This window comes from Myotis myotis, unplaced genomic scaffold, assembly GCF_014108235.1.
Source record: "Myotis myotis isolate mMyoMyo1 unplaced genomic scaffold, mMyoMyo1.p scaffold_m19_p_1, whole genome shotgun sequence".
Classification (NCBI taxonomy): Eukaryota; Metazoa; Chordata; class Mammalia; order Chiroptera; family Vespertilionidae; genus Myotis; species Myotis myotis.
The window spans coordinates 45,387,580-45,412,389 of record NW_023416313.1 but is presented as its reverse complement, the minus strand read 5'-3'; the positions used below and the strand labels follow the sequence as shown (position 1 = coordinate 45,412,389).

The 24,810-nt window shown below is 41.4% G+C and overlaps 1 protein-coding gene across 3 annotated transcripts in view; it reads right to left on the bottom strand.

The window, feature by feature from the left end:
- The window catches only part of SLC4A4 (solute carrier family 4 member 4), a 440,882-nt gene that overhangs the window by 267,653 nt on the left and 148,419 nt on the right, over window positions 1-24,810 (bottom strand). For 2 of the 3 annotated variants that reach the window (XM_036335845.1, XM_036335853.1), the window contains 2 exons: window positions 22,967-23,040; window positions 1,752-1,931 (listed from right to left, as the gene is read on the bottom strand). In XM_036335845.1, coding sequence (XP_036191738.1) covers window positions 1,752-1,931; window positions 22,967-23,040 — 254 coding nt within the window. Of the gene's footprint in view, window positions 1-1,751; window positions 1,932-22,966; window positions 23,059-24,810 lie in introns of those variants that run through there. The other variant, XM_036335842.1, reaches the window with a different exon arrangement.

The following is a 24,810-nucleotide window of genomic DNA, read 5'->3' as shown; positions in this document are numbered from 1 at the left end:
TTGAGTATTACTGGTATTGTTCCACTGCCTTTCCTTTACAAAGCTGGTACATAATTATCATCTCGAAATTCCTTGGCCCATTTGCCTAAGAGAGGATCTCTCCCTTTTTATTATGTATAGGGTGATGTACTCTTGTTCTTAAATTGCAGAATGGGAAATGACTTGGAGAGAGACAGAAAGAGAGATCACACACACACACACACACACACACACACACACACACACACACACTGGGGAGAGTATCTGTGATTCAGGCTCAGGCCTTGCCGAAACAGATAGCAAATCCAGATAGACAGCAGTAATTTATTTGGAAAGAGATGTTATCTTTTGTTCCTCCACACTATTAACTGTGACCTTTTTTATCAGCATTTCAAGGACTTTACTTGAAACAGTCCCCATGTTTTTTCGTTTTTAGTTGTTTTTAGTCAATATATGAAGGATTCCATTCAGATTCCCAATATTCCAATGAAAAGTGCATAACTCTTGTCTCCTGCCCTCTGGTCCCGCCTAAGTCTCACATTTATTCCAGCACGTTAAGTTGTAACGTGGTGGTCCATCTCCAAACTCTCCTCAGGACATCTGTCTTTGCTTAGGAAGTCCACCTGCACTGCTCCTCTCAGCAGGTGCCTCTATAGCTTCAAGCCACCTGCTCAGTTCCAATAGCGAGACTCTAACAAATTCACAGATTCACATCACTGCACTTCACACCCTCTTCAATTTAACTCCATAAACTCACTTTTCAACACTCCTCAGCTGTTCATTCCAATTTGGCTTCTCGTCACCTGCAGTGACAGAACTGGATCTGCATCCATGCCACCCTAATGCATTTTATTGCAGGTTCCATATTTCTGCCACTGTAGCAAAGAGATGAAGAATGAACCGAGCTCTGCCAATGTGAAAAGCTGTCACTACGGAACTCCTGTTGGGGAATCTCCCCAAATTGGCATGTGTTTCTACTGCTTCTCGCTTCTACTGCACATACTCATTCTCGCTTCAGACACAGCTCCCCAGAGAGCCAAGTATTCCCCACATCTAAAGAAACAAAAGCAACATACACATGCGCCTAAACACACAGTCTTCCCATGACTTGAATCCAAGGGTATTCTTTGACCTCCTGTTATTCTGTTCTTAGTAACACTTCTATCCAAAGTACGATATCTAATATGTTCGACATTTCAAGAGCTATGCCACTCCACTCTACATTCTTCTATGACTTACAGGATGCTTTTCCACTGTTCCTTTTTAAATTACCAGCCCAACCCATGACCTGGTTAAATGTCACTTAGAACCCTATAAGTAACATATAACATATATATATATAATATATATATTATATATATATTATATATATATATATATATATATATTATAAGTATATAATTTCCATCTTGACCTACTGTCTCAATGGAACCTATTTCTAAGCAGAAACAATCAAAAAATTTCTTTAAGAACCTTTCAGTTCCTGTTGATTACTGTAGTCAAATGCCATCTTTAATACTGTGCCCTATTTCATTAGTCAAAATGTAAGATACACAACCATGCCTAACCTTAGTCAAATATTCTCCAACCAACTCAGATCGCCTCCTAGAACAAACTGCTAGGACAAGAAAAGCATCTCCACAGACATGGCCCGTTAGAGGAGGCCATCTCCTTATGATTGCACCCCTCGCATTAGCCACAAGATCCTAAAAAGTGCCTTTCCCAGGCCTCAGGAGTGAGGCAGAGAGGCGGCCACCCCACAGAGTACTCACTGAGCGGCTTGAGGATGCTACTGCCGGACTCATCGGCGTTTTCCACGTCAGACTTGTCTGAGTAGTTCTCAGAGACTCTTTCCTTTTCCTTCTTTTCTTTGTGCCCCGTCTTTCTCTTGTGACGTCTCCTTCTCCTGTAGCTCTTCGGCACATGGACCCCAATGTAGATGGTGTGGTGGCCTAAAGGAAGGTACACAAATCACCATTTGAAACCACATTCTGTGCTGCATATCAACTGCACAAAATCCACAGATCCCCCCCCTCCAAAAAAAAAAGTCTATGAATGCAACATTACTATTCTATATTTGACAAATAAGTTCAAGTTAGAAAAATGAAATCTCCTTCCAATTTTCAGTTAGCAGAGCGTCGTTCAACCTGCTGGTGGGCCCTCAGATTCCGTGAGGGTATCCTCTAGTTTCTATCTGGATAGGTGAGTTTTTATGTAGGAGAGCCAAAGGAATCCCACACTGGAAATCCTTGATTCGAGGCAGACCTCTGCCATCAATGACCTCTACGACCTGACTGTGTCCCTTAACCATTCTGGGCCTCAAGCTCATCATTTGTATAATGACAGGCTTACCTTGGGCAACCCCAGAGGCCCTTCCAGTGCTAACCTCCCCTGAGTCTGTGATTATACCCAACAGGATGCTGAAATGGAGCTCTTGCGGCTACAAAAAATAAAGATCTAACGCAGAGTTCAAGAAGTCATTCTGCTGGGATAAGGTTTTACACTAAAACTTTTTTTATTATTATTTTTTTTTTACCCAATCAGCAGAATAGAGACTTAGAACTGGGATAAACTGAGAAAAAAATAAGACATACAACATGCTTGGAGAGAAGATTTTAGAAATACTCAAATGTTCACACGAGGCAGCAGCTGAAATGAATGTCAGCTACAGTGCCATTCTCATTTTTCTTTTTTCATTTCCAAAAGTTTCTAAAAACTGGCTGTTGCAATGATAAAAATAAACCCAGCCCAGCCAAAACTGCCTTGAAGAGAAGGGCATGAGGAGAAAAGATTGTGAAGCGCTTTCAGCTCCCTGGATGGATGGAGCTGCAAAACTGACAAGCGGTATCATTTTAACAAAATCTGATAAGACAGAAGAAAGGGAACTCAACGTTCCACGTCTTTTTTTTTTTTAAATTGGGAAACTTTTACTTTCACTTTATATCCCACATAACTCCTGGATGCGGGAACCACTATTTTTGGAAGTAATGCAAAAACTCTGTTTTTTTAAACTTCTAATTAGAGTATTTCATGTATGGATTTGCTCTCCCATTCTGGAATCATTCCTTGACGACCACTGTGCCATGCCCCAGACAACATCACACACACCTACATGTATGTAATACCTGAACATGCAGTAGGGCTGACTTAAACTGCTGTGAACCACTTTCCCCAGTAACTCATTCGGCATATCTTGAAACACCATAATTCACAGGGGTGTTTCCTTAAACTGGGAGGATTAAAACAATTATATGCTCCTTCAAGAAAGAGGTTCCAACTAAGGAATGTAGAACCCGGAGTGAATGGGCTAGCATTCAAAGGAAAACATTTGCTACGTGGAATGAAGTTGGAGGCATCTACATGTATGAAGCATGAACCTGCCCCCAGCAACACACACACACAGACACACATACTAACTCAACTACTACAAAGCACCATGAAATTCTCCTCACAGAACCGGTACCAAGGAGAAATGTATCATGTCTCACCATCTGCAAGCAAAGTGTTCTCATGGGAAAGTAGGAAATGTCTCAGAAACAATGTGAATTAAGTAACAGTGTCAATTGTTTCCTGCGCTCCAGTAACAGAGGGAGTCCTGCAACTTTATCTGAAGTTTCACACAATATATGTAAGCAAAGCCAACCGATTTCTTGAGTCAAGCAAACTTAAGAAAGCTTAGTCACCTTCGTTCCGGAATTCGGAAAACACCGTAAAAAAAGTACGTTGAAAAATTTTTTAAAACCTGTCACATTAACTATTATCTACATCCTACTAAATAATGACAAGCAAGAAGAAAATGGCAGTTAAGCTACATTAGTTATATTGATGCCGTTCGGAAACATTTGGTAATCTATTTATACAAATCTGTATAGTACACCTGATGAATCATTGACAAGACACTCTTATTTGGGCTGATAACGACTTCAAGGTAAGATTTCTGGCTATAAAGTGTTGCTGTTGTTCACCAAATGAAAGATTTAGAGCTATTCAGAAAGTGAGCTTTCGCAGAGAGCAATGTACTTACCTTCTGGAACCTAATTTGAGTTGTCATCACCACAAAAACGGTGCCATTTTTTTAAAATATATTTTTATTTATTTTTTACAGAGAGGAAGAGAGAAGGATAGAGAGTTAGAAACATCAATCAGCTGCCTCCTGCACACCCCCCACTAGGGATGTGCCTGCAACCAAGGCACATGCCCTTGACTGGAATCGAACCTGGGACCCTCCACAGGCCGACGCTCCATCCACTGAGCCAAACCGGTCAGGGCAAAAACGGTGCCATTTTATTCCCATTTTGATCCCAGGCCTCCTCCCTGGCTCATGAGTAAGATTCTGCTGGTCCCATTTCCTCCAGCGCCTGCCTCAGACGCCTCCCCCACCCACTCTGTCACACACTTTCAGACAGGTGTACTGGCTCTGAAACATGGTTCCTTTCAAGACAGCCCAAATTTCAGGCATTTTTATTATCCACTTTATTGAGGTATAATGTACATGTCATAAAACTCACACGTTGGAAGAGTACAATCCAGTGATTTTTCGTATGTTTACAGAGTTGTGCAGCCATCACCATTATCCAATTTGAGAACATTTCCACCAATTCTAAAAAAAAGACCCCTCCTGACCATTTGCAGTTACTCTGGGCTGTCACTCCATCCCGTACGGCCACTCAGGCACGTTTGGTGGTCTCAGTGGTGGCCTCTGGGAAGCTACAGCGCTCTGGCACCCGCGAGGCTATGAATTGTTTGTGGGGATCCGCACAGCACAGTAAAAGCCCCTATCCCCTGAGTGAGGAAGGTCCGCCTTTCCAAGAGTGGCCAGAGGAAGTCATGGCCCTGAGCTGAGCGATCCAAACCTCAAAGCATCTTCCTTTCCTCTCACACATTACTGGTACCTGAAACTTCCCGCTCTGACTTGTGTTCAGACAGAGGCAAAGGAGCATGGTCCCGAGGTGAGGCAAACCTTTAGGAACTCAGGGACAGCGCCTGTGTTTCATCAACTACTTCCTGGCCTCCCTCGACCTCAGCTTCTTTGAGAAGAGGGTAAGGACAGCCTCGCTTTGATGGGGGGCTGGGGGGGGGGAGGGGGAGGGCTAGGCATGCTTTCTCAAGGGGAGGACCACATACTTCATAAGCTGGATGTGCTCAGTAACAAAAATGCCAGAAGGAGAATGAGCTGGAACATAAACATTCTTACCACCCCCACAGAATACCTGTCTTTGGGGTCCACAGGAGCAGCATCACTGATGGAAACAGGCTATTGTTGATAAGATTACTGTAGGTGGATCTCCGTAGTTATTTTCATTGGAATGTCTGTACTTGTCTCAGAGATAGATCCTGAAGATGGATGGCTATTTTCAAAATGACAACTCTCAAAGCCCTAGCCAGTGAGGCTCCGTGGATAGAGTGTCAGCCTGCAAACTGAAGGGTCCCAGGTTCCGTTCCTGTCAAGGGCATGTACTTGGTTGCAGGTTTCCTGGCCCTGGTCTGAGTGCGTGCAGGAGGCAACCAATCCATGTATCTCTCTCACATCGATGTTTCTCTGTCTCTCTCCCTTCTACTTTCTCTAACAATCAATGGGAAAACATCATCAGGTAAGGATTAACAACAACAAAACAAAAAAAAAGGCAGCAAATTCTCAGAAAAGCCATAAAGGTTGAAGGTGTAGAATTTACATGTAAAATGAAAATGAGAAACATGACAGACAAGCTTTCCTACCCAGCAAGGGTCTACAAAACAGCAAGACACTCAAAGAATCAAGGACAGTTATCTGCTAAACTTAGCAGGAAATTTTAGGTTAAACACACACACACACACACACACACACACACACACACACACACACACACAAACACCTCTCTCTAAAAATGTTTCCAAAGATAGTGTAAAAAGAAGGAAACATTTTAAAATAACAATAACTCATATGGAAAAGGCGATTATTTAAAATGTTATTAAAATAAAGGCTCCGTTCTTGCTCCTCAAAATTTTGTAAAGTAACATTACTAGAATTTAGGTGTGAGTCAAAGAGCACCCAGTCCTTGACTTGGCAGTGGCCTTGGTTTCATGTGTTCAAATACATACCCCGCATGCCTTTCTCGGACAGATGGTACAAATTCCCCCAGAAACTCTACATGTCTCAGGAATATCTCAGAATCCATCCCACATCCAGCACTACTGGGAAGTAAACATGGCTTTCAGGGTTATCTCTGGATGTCAGAAATTAGCCAGGTGATCCTTGGCCCGCCCCATCTTCACCTGCTCCACCTCGGCTGCAAGATGAAGTGCTGTGAAGCTATCGTGTGCTGTTCTCCGAATGCCTCAGATACTTCTAAACTGACATCACTGATAGTTGCTGTCGTGCATGCAGGCCTCCAGAGCACCCTTGCCCCTCACCACCCGGGAGTCATCCCAGTGGGCTTTCCCAGACACCTACTTTGCTACCAAGGAGGATTTAAGACTTCGTAAAATTAAACCCATCAAACCAGAAATGGGGTTTACCAGGGGCAAACCCCAGTCTGGAGGACTGGGTGCTTAACAACATATGCCTCTACCTGCAAGACAGATCTATTAGCGCCTTTAGGAAACATGGTGCTGTGTTTACAGTACATAAGATGATAGAAACCATTTATTGGGTACTTACAAACATGCCAGCTTCTGGCTAAGTCTCATATCGATTACTTCATGCAGTCCTCAAAACTGCCTGAATTAAATACTGCTGTTATCCACACTGTACAAGTGAAGAATCCAAGGTTCAGGGAAGTCAAGGATATTGTCACCGGTTAAGGCATAAAGCCCCACAGAACTCTCTCTCAGGTGTTAATATCAAGACCAGGGAGCACTTCGTCACTGCTGTGGCGGTGTTTTGTTTTGTTGTAATATATACTACATTTACACTATCAGTCTTACCACTGATTATGTGTCCTTCGTCACGCTGACTGCTAGAAATAGAGACAAATCTCGGGCCAAACTGTAGTGGGCAGGCAGAGTTTCATGACAGGCATCTTATACACTAACCTCACTCTTCTAAACTTGCAATCATTATTTTCCCTTCACATTAACCTGTTTGGAATAAAGCAGCATATAAATACTTTTTACAACCTGAGATGACAGTCCTGGGGGAGGAGGATGGAGATGGCTAGGTGACTGTGAGGGAAGTGGATTTCTGGCCTATGGATTAGACCCCCACAATCACCCCAGCAAACCCATACCCTCAGCATCCTACATACATCTCTAAACAGAGAGATATTCCAAATTTGATTTTTATCCACAGTATTGCTCTTTCTATAATCAACTGAATTTTTTTCTCTCTAGTTTAAAGCAAAGATTTGACAACACCTGGCACTTTATATCATTATTTTTAGACCTAATCAGCAATATTCCCAAAATATAACTTAAGTACTGCCTTCCCTGGCTTACCTAAAGTAACTTAGTCTTACTCCAAGATTCCTAAAGTCTGGTATGGCTATTGCCAAGAAAGATATAGGCAAGAACATACAATTGAGTCAAGACACTCTCTTCAATAAATGGTGCTGGGAAAATTGGACAAATTTTGCAAAAAAAATGAAAGTAGACCACCAACTTACACCATATACAGAAATAAATTCAAAATCTATAAAGGATTTAAACATAAGATGGGAAACCATATTAGAGGAATCCACAGGCAGCAAAATTTCAGACACATGCGAAAGCAATATCTTCACCAATACAGCTCCTAGGGCAAAGGAAACTAAAGACAAAATAAACAAATGGGACTACATCAAAATAAAAACCTTCTGTACAGCAAAGGAAACCATCAACAAAACAATAAGAAAGCCCATTGCATGGGAAAACATATTTGCCAATGTTATCACCGATAAGGGTTTAATCTCCAACATTTACAGGGAATTCATACAAATTAACAAAAGGAAGATAAACAACCCAATCAAAAAATGGGCAACGGAGAGGACATAAGGAAGGCCAAGAGTCATATGAAAACATGCTCAACGTCACTAATTATCCAAGAGATGCAAATCAAAACGACAATGCGGTATCATCTCACACCTGTCAGAATGGCTATCATCAACAAATCAACAAACGACAAGTGCTAGAGAGGATGCGGAGAAAAAGGAACCCTCGTGCACTGCTGGTGGGAATGCAGACTGGTGCAGCCACTGTAGAGAACAGTATGGAGTTTCCTCAAAAAAACTAAAAATGGAACTCCCATTTGACCCAGTGATACCACTTCTAGGAATATATCCCAAGAAACGAGAAACACCAATCAGAAAGGATATATGCACCCCTATATTTAGCAACACAATTTACCATAGCTAAAATTTGGAAACAGCCTAAGTGCCCATCAGCAGATGAGTGGATTAAAAAACTTTGGTACATCTACACAATGGACTACTATGGTTCGGTAAAAAAGAAGGAATTCCTACTATTTCCAACAGCATGGATGGAACTGGAGAGCATTATGCTAAGTGAAATAAGCCAGTCAGAGAAAGATAAATATCTCATGATCTCACTCATTTTTGGAATATAATGAACATAAAATGATGAACTAAAACAGATCCAGAGACAGAGAAGCATCGATCAGACTGTCAAACCTGAGAGAGAAGGTAGGGGAGGGCGGGGGTTAGGGGGAGAGATCAACCAAAGGATTTGTATGCATGCATATAAGCCTAACCAATGGACACAGACACCAGGGGGGTGAGGGCATGGAGTGGGGAGGTGGAGGGGCAATGGGGGAGTAAGGACACATATGTAATACCTTAATCAATAAAGAAAAAATAATAAATTAAATAAAAATTAAAAAGGAAGGATATAGGGAAGGGAAGCAATATTAAGTGTATTTATTATTTCTTTTTAATTATGAAATAAAAAATGTAGAAGAGGCAAAAACCCTGGATGAGTGATAGGTTATAAAAAGAGATGTTATAAATACTTTACTTCTTGGGCCAAATAAATCTCAAAGATTTTGCAGAAGTACATGCCTAAAAATCCTTAAACAGTATAAGTCCTGATGCCACAGAGATTATGTGTTTGGCACTTTATATAATAAGAAATAGATCAGTATGTATAATCCTAAACATTTTAATAAATGAAATATAAATAATCTGTTAACTTATTCACAAATCCATAAGAGTATCCGTAAGCAGCTCTAAGAGGCTATAGTCAAAGTAACACTGCTAATTTACTTGGGCATTAAGTCCAGCTCATGAAAAAAAAAAACCTTCAAAAGGCATGCAGTAATTCTGCAGTTAACAGGGGCAAGTCAGCTGATGAAATGCTTGCAGGAGGGTCCACACTCCAAACATACATCACTCCTCAGGACAAAAGATGATTTCTATTTTTATATTTTGGATAAAGACAACTTTTCACATAGAAAAAAATGCTTATGTTTATTAACAGATAGTTACATATGTAATTTATTTACAGATCATTCTGAATGCTGAATACTTTAATATTAATGCTACCAATTCCCCTTAGGCTCAGGCATGCAAGGAAATCAATGGTAAAAGCTATGAAGAACAGGGAAATGCTTTTCTTCCCACTGACTTGCATGGGGATTTTATTCACTGAAAGCCTCTCAGAAATCCTTAAGGTGACCTGAGGTTCCCCAGGCAAGACTGATAAGGAATCTCAACTTGCTACTGGTGTTTACTGAGCAGAGTACTTTTAATATTTAATATGTAATGATGATTATAATGATGATAACAATCTCTAGAAAAACAAACAGCTACACCTGACTTTTTTTTTTCCTCACCAGAGGATTTTTTTCCACTGCTTTTCAGAGAGAGTGGAAGAAAGGGAGGGAGGGAGGGTGGATGAGAGAGAGAAAGAGATCAACTGGTTGACTCCAGCACATGCCCCATCCAGAGGCAAGAAACACACCCGCAACCCAGGTATATGCCCTTGACCAGGAATCAAACCCACAACCCTTTGGTGATGGGCCGACATTCTAACCACTCTGGCCAGAGTTGCACCTGACTTTTTTTAAAAATATATTTTATTGATTTTTTTACAGAGAGGAAGAGAGAGGGATAGAGAGTTAGAGACATCGATGAGAGAGAAACATCAATCAGCTGCCTCCTGCACACCCCCCACTGGGAATATGCCCGCAACCGAGGTACATGCCCTTGACCGGAATCGAACCTGGGACCCTTCAGTCCACAGGCCGACGCTCTATCCACCGAGCCAAACTGGTCAGGGCTGCACCTGACTTTTAAGTGATCATTTTTAAGTAAAATGGTTCTAAAGTCTTTAGGTAAAAGTGAGGACCCTAAAACTACACACTAAAGTTAAGGTTTCAATACAGTTTCCATTACTAATAGCTTATAATAGAGGCGAAACTGACCAGCACTATAAAAAGTAGGAATCGGTGAATATCTTTAAAGAAATATAACTTTATTCTGCTCAGTGATCAATCTATATAATGTCCTTAACAGATATATATATATGTATGTATATATATATATATATATATATATATATATATATATGGAGAGAGAGAGATTTTTATAGACAATCCAAATCAAATGATGTCAACAAAGTGTCTCCCACTGTGTCTGATACACAAAGGTGCCCTGTAAGTGTTGATCCTATTTCTCCCTTCCCATTCTAAAGGGGTAAAACAAAGCACCATTTCTCCTGACTGCCACCCTCCTCCAGCCCTAATACTAGCTGTGAACTCCCTCTGTTCTCTAGCAAAAGCAATCCGTGGCATTCACCCTGAGCAGGACATAACAGACAACATTAGGCCAAGTCTAACCCATCCCTCCCTCAGCAATTGCACTCATTATACAGAATCTAACTGTTCAACAGAGCGACACCTTCCATAACTCAGCCTTCCCTCACCTGGCCCAGAAGCAAGGGCCTGGCAGTCTCCACCTGCCCCTGGGTATGGTCTCCCCTGGAGTTTCCACACAGTGAGTGCCAACTCCCAGGCACCAGGTCTGCTGGTCCTTGTACTTGACTGAACACTGCAGAGTGGAGCCAAAAGGTCTAGGAAGGCCAATGCCAGGCAGGGTGGTGCTAAGAGCAAAGAGGGACCACCCAACAGCAGGAGAGTGACACTCACCCTGACACCCCAGAACCCCAAAAGAACTGGCAGAGTTTAATGCACAGTACACATGCAGTCAGACAAAATCCACCTGTGAGCCAAACACAAAGAACTGAAGTTTCCATTATTTCTCTCGTGGTCACTATTTGCACAACTAAATGGGAAGTAGGGCTAATCCAATGGTCATTGATAACTGGATTTGCTATTGCTGCCAGAGAAGCAGCTTAGAGAGACACCTAAATACACAAGCACAAATTCACACTCTCATTCTAACCACAATGTCCATCTCTGACGCTGTATGGCTTCCCTTTAGCACTGGCCTAAGCTGTGGCTGGGCAACAGGAAGAATAGTCTTTAGTGGCTATAAACAGATAATCCACCACACAATTAATGCATTCACGGCTAATCAGGTATCAGACACTTAATATTACTCACATCATTTCCTCCTCTCACATACCTGTAATATAGGCAAGACATGGATAACGTCCAAAGGCTAAACAATGACCATGAATTAGGAAGAGTGCTACGAGAGATTTAAATTAGCCTCCTTAAACCTATTCCAATAGAATCTTCATTTCTATGGGTTTCCATATAAAAAAGAATGGCATTCACTGACACACCAGCACCTAGTCACACTTTCAGAGTTGAAATGACTTTCAACATCACCGAATTCAACCTCTTCATTTACCAGGGAACCAACAAAAGCCAAATACGGAGTTAATGATGTAGAGGCTGGGACTCTTTGAGGTCTTAGATATATATGGTTACCCTTTCCCACTGTCCTACTACCATGGTAACAGCCCATCACCACTCCTCCCATCTTCCAGGGTCTCCAAAGCAAAGCCAAAAAATAAATAAATAAATAAGTCCTTTCAAGTTAGTAATTACCTAGTTACTTAGAAGAAAAAAAGGGGTTCAGAAAATCTCTGAAAATATTTCTTTCTACACAGAATGACATGTATAAAACCACAACCCTGGAAGAATCAACCAAAGAATGCACGGATAAATGGAATAATAAATCAATGCTTCTCTGTCTCAAATCAATAAAAAATAATAATTCTCTGAATCCACAACCCTCAGCTGCATCAACTGCCCCACAATATGAAGAAGTTCTGGCTATGACACTGTCCTCCCACTCATCACCTGCAGTCAGTCAATGACGAGGCCGGCCTGGCTTGTGACTTCCTTCTCTCTCACTATTTCATAAGCTCTTCCAACACCCTTTCTTTTTCTTTTTTTTTCTTTCAACTTCATTACTATTAGTATCACTACAAGCAAATTACTTGAACCCCTCCAGGGCTCATCAATCCATCAGTACGGTGAGAAAGTTGAGCTAAAATTATCTCTAAGATCCTTTCTAGCCCTAAAAATTCTATAACAAAGATAAGTATTTTCATTGTTTACGTGTAACAGAGCACACAGAGGAAAAGGCTAAGATTTCGTCCATTTCTCAAAGTCTCTTCCCAACTTCTTAGAATGATAACTTTCTCTTTGGACACTCTCCAACCTATTCCAATTTGACTCTTTCTGAACAATGCCACCCAAATTGCTAACAAAAGCCACCAATCACCTTCTTTCTACCAAATCCACTGGCTACTTTTCGATCGTCATCTACCTGACTCCAGGCAATCAGACACTGTCCACACTTGCCTCTTACTGAAAGTGATCTTATTGTGGCCTCAGAGTCACCTTCTTCCTGATTTTCCTCCAACTTCTAGGACTGTTCCTTCTCAATCTCCAAATATTGGCACTCACAGAGCCCAGTCCAGTCCAGTCCTCTTCTCACTCTATTCCATCAGCCACAGAGATCTTTTCTACATGCCAATTTTGTGTTGTCACTTCCCTGCTTAAAACCCTCTGCCATGGCTCCCCAGAGCACATTCAAAATCTTAAATCCTATCATAGCAGAAACGCCATGAATTATTTGGGTCCAAAGGTTTGCCTCCTCAAAATGTGCCTTTTGGGATATTGGTTTTAAGCTGCTTATTAAGAAACAAGAGACTCAAAAAAACCTTTGGCTCCCCCCGCCCCCACCCCCACTCTTTCTTGCCTAGGAGATTCAGACGGAAAGCCCGCCCCTGGAAAGGAATCTTAGCATATTCACCTTAGCATAGACAGGGAAGATCCAAGGGTCCTAGTAGCTAGATCCTCCCCCCATCCCCACCCCCATGTGTCTCACTGTTTCTGGGTTAACCAGCAGGAATTTTTATTTTTAAGATTTTTTTCATTGATTTTTAGAGAGAGGAAGGGAGAGGGAGAAACTACCAAATGGCTGCCTCCTGAATGCTCCCTACTGGGGATCGAGCCTGCAACCTGACATGCGCCTTGATCACGAACTGAATCAGCAGCCCTTCCATGGGTGGGATGAGCCACGCCAGCCAGGGCCAAGCAGGAATTTTTTCATCACACAGTCAGTTCTGTATTGGCTACCAGTAAGTTGGCTATCTCCCCTTTGAAACTGCAGACTCCTGCCCCCTTTCTCCTTTGTCCATAAGGACATAGAAGCCTCAACTGCCCAATGCATTTCTGGTCTCATTCTTATGGCACCTTGAATATGCATTTGTATAATAAATTTTGGGCATTTTAGCCTGTTAATCTGACTCTGTTAATTTGAGTGTTAGTCCAGCTGGAAGAACTTAGAAGGTGGGAGGAAAATTTTTTTAGCCTCCACACACCTCAGGCCACTCTCTCCCTATTCACGTGGTCCAGCCACATAGGCCTCGTCCCATTTCTCAAACAGGCCTACTTCTTTCTCACCTCTGAGCCTCTACACTGCCTGCCTGCAGTGCTTCCCTCGTTCCTGACCTTTTTAATTCCTCTTCATTCTTTCAGTCTCAACTTGTGTCACTCTATGGAAGAGATATACCCTGGTCTCCCATACATGATACACTCTCTAAATTATCATATAACCAATCTTGTGTCCTTAAGTAATGACTGGTTGATTTGACAGAACGTTAATTGTGGCCCTAACTAGAATATGTTATCACATTCAATGATCTATGGGAGCTTAGAAAAGCAACATATTAGAGGTTATATCTGTAATTGTTCTGACCACTTTCCCAAGCTTCAAGGGAAAAAAAGAACTGTCCATCAGTTAAAGTTAATAAGAGCAATGAACACAGATACGAGTCAACTAATTCGTTGATTAGCAGGTATCAGTACCAGTGTTCGTCTAGATGCATTCTGCAGTCACAGCAACCACTGGCGAGAAAGTGTTAAACATAAATGACCGACAGGAACTATATCCAAGGGAGATAATATCGTAAATGTTTAGGCTTCATCCTGGGGATTTCAAATTAGTTTACCTCCAGCAAAACTAGGAAATAGGGAGGTGCAAATGCTATTTCTTTGTACTAAAAACCAAGATTCAGAAATTAAGCAATATGTCAATTGCTTCCTGCAAATATCAACATGTTTTTCAGGTAATATCCTTAGAGCAGCGGTTCTCAACCTGTGGGTCGCGACCCCTTTGGCGGTCAAACGACCCTTTCACAGGGGTCACCTAAGACCATCGGAAAACACATATATAATTACATATTGTTTTTGTGATTCATCACTATGCTTTAATTATGTTCAATTTGTAACAATGAAATTGGGGGTCACCACAACATGAGGAGCTGTATTAAAGGGTCGCGGCATTAGGAAGGTTGAGAACCACTGCCTTAGAGCATCGCTGGTAGGTGGGTAAGGAAGTAGGTCAACTGCACTTTGCTTGGAGGAAATGTAACCACACAGCATGATTGGCCTTGTGTCACCCCGAAAGGGAGGACAGAGCCAGGAACAGAAGCAGGTCCTGTGGCTTCTGGTTCTCACGACATTTTCCAACCCACAACACTGAATAAAAGTACCAGAACTATCAGATACTGATGTAATTTGCCAAATATGTGTACCTACTGGATTCAAATATGAGCTTTCACTCCACATCAGCAATTGTCAACCTTGCTCATCTCATGGCACACATAAACTAATTACTAAGATTTTGACCAAAACAATAGGCATAATTTTGATTCATTCACACTGGATGGCTATTGTGTTGGCTGCTGTCATTTTTTTATTTGGCAATCTAAGGGAAAAGAGGTCAGTGCCCCTGACTAAGTTGTCAGCTATTGCATGTTTTAAAAATTCCTGCGCACACTGATTGATAATCGCTGCTCTGCATCCAAGATATTGTATTTTTCAGTAGGGATAGAATTACTTGTTGAAAATGTAATAATCAACTGAGGCTGGGATGGTGATTTCACCCATCTATAAACTTGCAATTCTGACTCTAAAGCTGATATGTTGGCCAATAATACTAAAATTCAAAACCTATTTTTACTTCTGAAAGTTTTAGCCTGGTAAAAGTTATTGAGCATTCCACCGTGAAAGGTCAGCAAAGCAAAACATCTCAAGATGTTTAAGTAGAGTCTGTTCTCCTTTCAAAGTCAACAGAGTATAAAGAAAGGTGAACACATTGGATAAAGCACTTACAATAGTTGGCTTCTAATTCTAACTCACTGGAAAAGGAAAAACAATTAACTAGATGGAAAGGCTTTGCAGCTGTTCAGAGAAGGGAGCCATTTAAGCCATCTATATGTACTGCTGGTTCAATGGGTGTCACTCACCACCCTCCCTGCCTTCGCCTTCATCACCCTTGGCAGTCAGCAGCTTCAGGGACACAATGTTTGGAAACTTCTGTGAACTCCTGTCATGACAGGCTCTCACCTCAGTGCCCTAAATGCAATCAGCCAAAAAAATAAAGTAAAACATAGCAAAACAAAGTCCCACCAGCAAGCTCACCGCAACAACAAGAGACACTCAACTGCACTAGGTGCAGCCTTATTCTATTCTTCCTCTACTCTCCCTCAGAAGTCCCAATTCTCAATTCCCCCAATGATTCTGAACCTTGTAATAATAAAAATGAAGAAGAATTTGTTCAGGTTCATATAGATAGTATTATTACTATACTATTGCATACTCTCATTTAATTGCACCTAAATTACATAATAGCTTGTGTATCATCTAAAATAGATTGATATTAATTTCATATAATAGATCTTTGAATCTTCTTTATTGGTATAAAAATACTATACACTTAAATCTGTTCTCCGGATGAAGAAAATTTGCATGCTTTATTAGGCAATGGGCATGCATTTGTTTTCTATCCTATACTAGAAGCCTGTTGCATGAAATTTGTGCATTGGGCAGGGGGAGGGGTGTCCCTCAGCCCAGCCTGCACCCTTTCCAATCTGGGACCCTCCGGGGATGTCCGATTGCTGGTTTAGGCCCGATCCCTGTAGCAGTCGAACATCCCTCTCATAATCCAGGACTGCTGGCTCCCAACTGCTCACCTGACTGCCTGCCTAATTGCCCCTAACCACTTCTGCCTGCCAGCCTGATCACCCCCTAACTGCTCCCCTGCCGATCTGATTGATGCCTAACTGCTCCCCTGCTGGCCCGATCGCCCCCAACTGCCCTCCCCTGCCGGCCTGGTCCCCCCCTAACTGCCCTCCCCTACAGGCCTGGTCACCCCAACTGCCCTCCCCTGCATGCCTGGTTGCCCCCAACTGCCCTCCCCTGCATGCCATCTTGTGGTGGCCATCTTTGACCACATGGGAGCAGCTATCTTTGTGTGAGGGCATGATGGTCAATTTGCATAATACTTCTTTATTATATAGGATTGGAGTTAATATGCCTCATCTTGGAAAAGGAGGCAAATTAGAGGCAATATGTATCAGAGCAGTCTAACCATGAAAATCAGATCTCACACCCAGAGGTTAAAGGGAATCAGAACGAGCTCAAAGAGAAATAGACAGCAGGCCCTAGGAACCTTACCTGGATTATTCTAGCTTGCCTTTTCCAATACAGGAAGCATTAGATAAGCATGGGTAGGAAGGCAAAGGTTAGATGTTGATAAAAAAGAATTAAGCAAATAAAAATCACTTAGGCCAGTCAAAAATATTGGATTTAATATAATAATAAGTCATATTAATTATTGATGAAAATGAAAACTATTGGTGAAGTTGTTTTTAATCAGAAAGAAAAGAGAACAGAGATGGTAGAGGAACCTTACTGTTCCTGGTAATAACCCAAGCAGTTCTCTGGTGAATGGCATGCCCCACTGTTCCCATTTCACAGAGCAAGGAACCCCAACTCCAAACTGTAAGTCTTGTCCTCACTTACACAACAATTCAGCAATGAAGTTTTAAACTTATATTCCCAAACTGCTGCTTAGCCACTCTGCTTTAACACACATGAATAAAACAAATGATACCATCCCCCCCAAAAAAAATCAAACAATATGTTTCAGAAATATGACCAGATACAAAGCTTCTAAAATGAAATTTTAGATGAAGTCTGTAGGCAAAATTGCTGCAAGTGTATCATTTCAGAATTTCTAAATCCTTACTAAACACAACGCAAGTGCCAAGTTCAGTTTTTTATGGCTATTGCCATGGACATGTACGGCAGAAAGTGGCTTCCAGAGGTCCTTAGCCCATACTGTCCTCCCAGGGAATTCTCTGCAGTTGGAAAACCCTGGGAATGGGTGTCTGATTCCAGCTTCAAAAAACCGTGGCATTATCATCAGATTCCCTTGAACCTTAAGAAACCTGTGGACAAGTGTTTAATCTCCCTGACGCAGCAGGAGGTGTCAGGCAGCTCCAAGCTCAGCGCTGCCTGCCTGAGGACCGCTGACGGGCTTTCAGCTGGGGCCACCAAGAGAAAGAAACAGGGCACTGTATGGACTCAACTTGCTCTGCGAAACCCAGATTCAAGTATCAACCCTTAAGCACCTCGCCACATTTCTTTAAAGTTCTCCAATGTGTGGGCACATTGTTTCTTTCAAGCAGGCTTTTCCTTCGGCAATATTTGCCCAAGTGTTTCCTTTGCACACACTGTTTCTGAGAAATGAGAGTGGCCAGCAGCGAAGAGGTCAGCACAACGCAACCGGACACTTATATCCAGCGCTCAGAATAGCCCAGCCCCAACCGGCCCCTCCCTTCCCATCCGATAGGCTTCCATTCACCCCTGCTCAGCAGTTCCATGTTTTACCACTGTAATTATTAACAAATGTCTGCCAGGCCCCACTTTTTCTTCAGAATACTACCTCCTCCAATGCACATAAATACATCATCCTCATATCCTCTAGTGAAAAATAGGTTTAAGTCATTATGATTTCATGTCTGTAAAATGTTGAGATCCCGACTTCCAAAAAGACGAAAGCTACCATTTCATCATTTTGTCTCTCTCTTCAAAAGACAGAGCTGAAGCAGGAAAAGAAAAATCAGGCAGAGAGGTGTTTTAGAGGCTTCTTCGCCTTATCAGAATAAGTATATAAATGACATAAATGTCAATCATCTTTGCAAAATTAAACGAGAGTAACAGCAAGGATAGGCTCACTAGAAACTATATCATCTTATTTGACTAAGACTACTGAGAACCAAATTTCTCACTAAAAATCTAAACAAAGATTGTAGAGTACTCTGTAAAGTAATTCTACATATGCTTTTCTTTAGTTTATATTATGCATTCATTTATTCACTCTTTCTTTTAACAAATATTTGGTAAATGTTTATTCTGCTCCAGTGTCCTACTTTTTTTTACTTTTACTTCCCTAAAAATAATTCTCCGGTAAAATTCCATGCATTTCCAACAACATTCTCTTAATGTCCATCCGCAGACATGGGACTCTGCATTAATTCTTCTTCCTTTTGGAGAGATGAGAGCTCACTTCCTCCTGGCCTTAGTTCTGAATGGGAGAGGAAAGCCACCACAATGTATCAGAATAGCTTTGAGAGCACCGATCGGACTGCAGAAGTGGAGACACATTTCAGCCAATATTGTCTTGCTGTACTTTACACTTCCTGAGTTGCTGGTTAGACTTGAGGTTAAGAAAAGGACCCTCCCCATAACGTCAGAGTGCCACAGCTTGCTTGGGAAGGTACCTAGCACTGCAGGGCCAAGGCCTTATCTCAAAGGATAAGGTGGAGTTTGCTCTTTTCCCCTATTGCGAAATATGAGATTATTAAGTAATCTGTTTACATCATACAGATCCAAAATGCTGGCTGACTTTCTTAGGGATAAAACATGTATAAGATATCCCTCTGGAAACAGATACCTGGGGCTCTTTCTTCCTATCTCAACTTTGGTTCACTCCACAAAACCTGCCAATTCCCCCTCTCTGTGTGCGTTTGAAATGAAAACAGTGCAGTTCTCACAGTCGGCATTTCTGGGTCATCAATTTGTCATCTACAGGCCAATTCTGATGAAAGTACCTGGACTGGAGATGGAGCCTTTTGGTACAGAAAAAAATATGATTATCTTAAACGTTAAACTTTTTAAAAGAGTTTATCCACAGCAGCCACTCTGAGCCAAAAATGTTAACTCCACAAAACCATACACAGTGTAACATAACCAATGAAAGAACAGATGTTAAAGCTTCGCTTTATTTTTTTGTATTTTTTCTTTTTATTAAATTTATTGGGGTGACATTGGTTAATAAGACTGCATAGGTTTTCTGTGTACACTTCTATGATATAATCTTCATATTGCGTTGTGTGTCCAACACCCAAAGTCAACTAATCTTCCATCACCATATACTTCACTCTTACCCTTTACCACATCCCTATTCCCCCTTCCTTCTGGTAGGCACCATACTGACGTCTGTGTTGATGAGTTTTGGGTGGTTTTTCTTGTCTGTTCATTTGTTGCTTTCAGTTTTATATCCCACATATGAGTGAAATCATATGATTCTGAACTTTTTCTGTGACTTATTTCACTTATCAGTGAGTGAAAACAAAGCTTCTCTTTATTTTAAAGATTAAAAATTGACACTTGGTTACCTTTTTAAAGAGTATGTCTTTACACTACTAACACAAAAGCACAAGGCAAATTATGTGAAAATGAGGTTTAGGTCTTTAAAATATATCCCACACAGATGAATTCATTATTTACACAGAAGATGACTCCTCTTCTGACTCACTGTTCTGAGTGAGTTCTGCAGTTGATGGTATTCTGTTAGTTTTCAGATGGTGGATTAAGTGTCATGCCACCCACGGAGAGTAAAGTTGAACCAGGTGAGCTGAGGGCGGGGCTGAGGTCCCCGTCTCCCTCCCCTACTCAGAACTACAGCAGTAGATGAAAGTACGAGAGCACACTGGGCTCTTCTGCATCAAACTGAGCTCAATCCAATGCCCCCAAATTTGAGGGTCTAAGAAGAATTTTAAAAGCATGACCATTTCAAAGTAACTGGAGCTACTGGACCTCTGTCACCCTAATAATCACTTAATGGAAGTACATCTTATTTGTGCAAATTACTTTAAAAGACAAAGTTTTATGTTGTTTACTTTTGCCAAGTGTGCTGCAACATGCAACAGTCATGTGTACCCTAGAAGCAAGAGAAATAACTGCTTGCATTAAAAAAAAATTTTTTGTTTGATAATAGAAATGTAAGGTGTTCCAATTCCTTTAACCTTTGAATTTCTCATCCTTAAAACTGGAGCGATTCCTTCTGCCATAAATGTACCAGAACTCAGCTACTTATGTTCTGAGATAATAGCTTGCTTTCCTCCAAATACACCCTTCTTGGTGCAATTAAAAATATGAGGCGGATTTATGTCCTTGAGGAGTACATTCCCACTCAAGATACAAAAGAATTCTCATTAGAGGTCTTGGCAGTCAAGGCATCTGCTTCTTCATGCTCAACCACTTCATGCTCAACCGCATAGATAAGCCATCACACCCATGTCCACTGCAACTTCTTTATACTTTCACCTAGAGTCACTATAAAACGTAAGTGCTCCCACCCCCATCAGATGGAGCCAGGTGGGAAAATGGGAGGGTCCATTGGGTGGGCACGGAATTAGAAACTAATCGTTTCTATTGAAGTTCTAAGAGGTGTACTGTACCAGAGCCTGTACTGTTGGGTGTTTGCCACCAAATAATGATACCACTGACAACCATCCAGCAGGCCCTGAGGACTCAACCACAGGCAACTGGCTAAACATGCCTTGAAAGAAATATAATCAACTCAGGCTCCAACCAACATGAATGATAATCATTCAAATAGATGTCTCAGAACAGGAAAATACACAAAACCCATGTGGCAAGTTTAATCACCACAAAGCCAAACCATTTTATAGATGTTTCTATCAGCTTTTGTTGTCTTTTTTGTTTCTCCTTAGAGAAACCTGGCTACTGATTTGTATGCTACCCATTAAATTGTTGTCTTAATTTTGTGCCTGAAAATCAAAGGAAATACTTCAGGAAATAAGCTTCTTGGTCAAAGCCTTACGAAACCCGTGTACAATACCCAATTGCAATAGGGTGCTGTCAATCCCACAGAACTAACACACTCAAGAAAGTGATTTACATCTGCTGTGAACTTAGCTAGAACATTATTCTCTAGGAAAACACACACACTCACACGCACGCACACACGCACACACACGCACACACACACACACACACACACACACACATACACTCACACATCTCATTCCCAAGCTTCCTCACCGATTTTTCTACTTTAATTGACCTGAGACTATAGAATATTCTTTCAATCCTACAATATTTCTTACATACAATGCTATAAGTTTAATATTCTTATATCCTCTTTGACCCTGGGACAGTGACAATGGAGACTTAACATCACGGTTTGTAAGAATCTTAAGACAAAAGTTTTACTATTTTGCTTTCACAAACTTGACATTTTCCCACAGTCATGTTGTAAAAGTGCAAGGAACCCATAAAACAATATGAAAGAAAATACTGTAGTTTCCTTTTTCCTAAGAAACTTAGGTATCAAATTCTTACTAGTCTCGAGAGTATAACTGCAGGAAGTAGCAAGGTGGAGGGGGAAACCTACCCTCCAACACTGCATGGTCAGAAGAAACTTACTAAGGAAATGTGAGAAAAAACACCATGGTCACTTTTTTCAAACGACTCCAGGTGGCACAGAAGCATCACTTGTCTGGGATGAGTCTGATTAGAGAATCACTCCAGAACACATAACACCACCCTCTCTTTCCTAACCCCACCACCGCTCCAGTCCAACTTTTTGGTATATATTAAATGCTTACCAAATGGCACTAATCACACTAGAGTTTCCAAACACATATAAGTTGTCTCTCGGGTGATTTTAACAGGCATATTTTATGACATGGTTCACCTGCAAGTTTCATTTAATTTTATGAGTACCGATTATTTTTTAAACCTCATTATAAATATTCATGACACCTTGCATATCTATGATGCCTTCACATAATTACTTTAACAAATATTAAGTCCTGCTTTCTCGCTATCAAATCAATAGCATTATTCCACATTATTGAAAAGTCAAGCGAGAGACACACTAAAAGCATCATAATATGAGCTAAAATTTAACTTTTATTTGGTTTTTAACAGGACTGGGGAACATTAGCAAAAGAGGTCCTGGGGTTTTTTTAAGTAAAACATGCTTGTCCATCTTTTCCTAACTGAGACTTATCCATGATTACCACTCTTTACATCCTCAGCTTATACCCCTCTTCCTGGCCACAATGGTATCAGTCTCCTTCTCTAACATCTGTTTCTCTACCCTGCAAGCTATATGAAAGAACAGGAGAAGATTCAACCAAACACATTTATATAAATCTAGCAGCTTCCTTAAATTAGTCACTGGAAGGTGGTTCATATGTTCTGGCAAAAAAAAATTCTTTTTTACAAAGAGGCACCTGCTTCAAAGTAAGACCCCCCACTCCCACCCCTTTTTTTAAACCATGCAGGACTACACTGACTCAGATTCTGATGGTCCAATGAAGTTCTTAAAATTATTTTCTGTGTCGAAGCAAAATGGGGAGATTAATGAAACTCATAGAAAAGCTTAGGTTTTTACCTTCAAAAATATAAGATACACGGAACGGACAAATGCTACTCTCTACAAAGACATACGTATATGCATATATACTTCCCTGGACCCATAGAGCTCACCTTCTACTTCTTCTTCATCACACACATGCTTAAGGAAAGAAGCCCCTCTGTCCAGGACAGCTTCATCCTCCATCCTATAGTAATAAAAAAGAAAAAAAGAATGCTCAGACTTCTCCTGGACGGAGCCACTCGAAGCAGCCCAGCTTCTGGGCAGGTTGGCCTGCAAGCTGTTGTTCATGTTAGCGGGGCACCGTCACTCTTCGTCTGGTGACTGCCACTTCTTCACGCAGCTCCTCTCCTCTGGTGGCAGAGAATACTCCGGTCCCACATGGCTTCCGCTCTAACCTTGAGAGGGCACCCACATGGACAGGTGAGAGAAAATCATCTCAATCCCGCAGGCTGGGTGGTGGGGGTGCTCCCCTTCGGGATTTGCATTTGGAAAAAAAAAAAAAAGAAAGAAAAAAATACCAAGAGAGGAAGTTTGGTATATCTGGAGTGCTCGTTGATGATCGTTTGTGGAAATCCAGCTTCAGTGCTGAGCTCTTTAAACACCCACTGCATAAAAATGTATGCCCTCACACACACACATGCACACCCACCCACACACAGATAGCGACAGGGAGGTAGGCTAGTGCACAGTGAGAGCCTAGCTTCCAGCCAGCCTCTTAATACCAGCACAGCCCAGTATGCTCTGTGGAGTGGCAAGCTTTGAGTCACATGTTGGCCTTACGGAAATCTGACATCTGAGGATTATCCAGCAACGCGGCTTCGGCAACAGTCACACATATATGCCACCCATTCATTTATGCTCCACATTCTTATCACACGCCTCTCTCTGTGGATCTGTCCTGTTAACTCTTCCATGAAGGGCACAAAGTTCTTCATTTTGTAGCCACATTATGCTGTCCTCCTGTCACCTTACATAATAGGATCCTCTCTGCAATTTCACATGCTAAATAAGACCTCAGGATCCATCCAAGTAATGACAGTGTTTTTACGGCCTCTCGGTGCCAAACATGTCTCTCGTTTACGGAATGAGTTACGGTTTACTTCCTTCTTCTGGGGCTCGTTTTCACTGCATTAACTTTGACGTACAGAATTCCACGCACTCTATTTATAGTGAAAGCATAAAGAAATCCCCAATTGCTCAAATGCTGCTGTGTCGGCCTGGTCTAGAAACAAAGAACTTTCTCTGGGGACAGCTGCTCTATGTCACACCATACATGAGCACCGCCAGAGGACCAAATGTTTACGCTGCATTCTATTCATCCATCTATTCAATGTCTGGGCATGGAATACTGTAGGTCTGTTTTCCATATTGCCTGTAAGACTTATTCTTGTGCTTCAGATACTTGTTATAATATTTGTGGATATGCACTGAATTCGCATTTTTCCTCCTCTTTATTTTAGGAGCATATCCATCTTGCAAACAACCGTCTTAGCAAAAAATGTCAGAAGTTTGGTGCCAGGTGGACCTGGGCTTTAAAAATCTCAGTCTAACACTTGATATTTGCATCACCTGGAGCAAAGTATTAACTTTGTGAGCCTCCATGTTTCCATCTATAAAACTGGGATACTAATATCGACCATGCAGGACTGCTTTGAGATTCAAATTGGGTAACAAATGTGAAAGTACTCAGTTTTGTGCCTCGCACCTAGTACATGTTTAATTCTATCTTCCTTCCTGATTCCTTTTTACCCTAACATTTGTTGGCGGACAATGCCATTAAGAAACTCATTACCTTCAGACACTTGCAGAATATTTTCTTTCAGGGATAGGGGACATGCATGCAATAATTCATCCTGATAAATATCTAGTTCCTTCTCTGTATGAAAACTAAAAATATAAAATTAAATTCAAATGGGATATGGATCAGCCACCAGAATTATAGTAGAAAAACAAT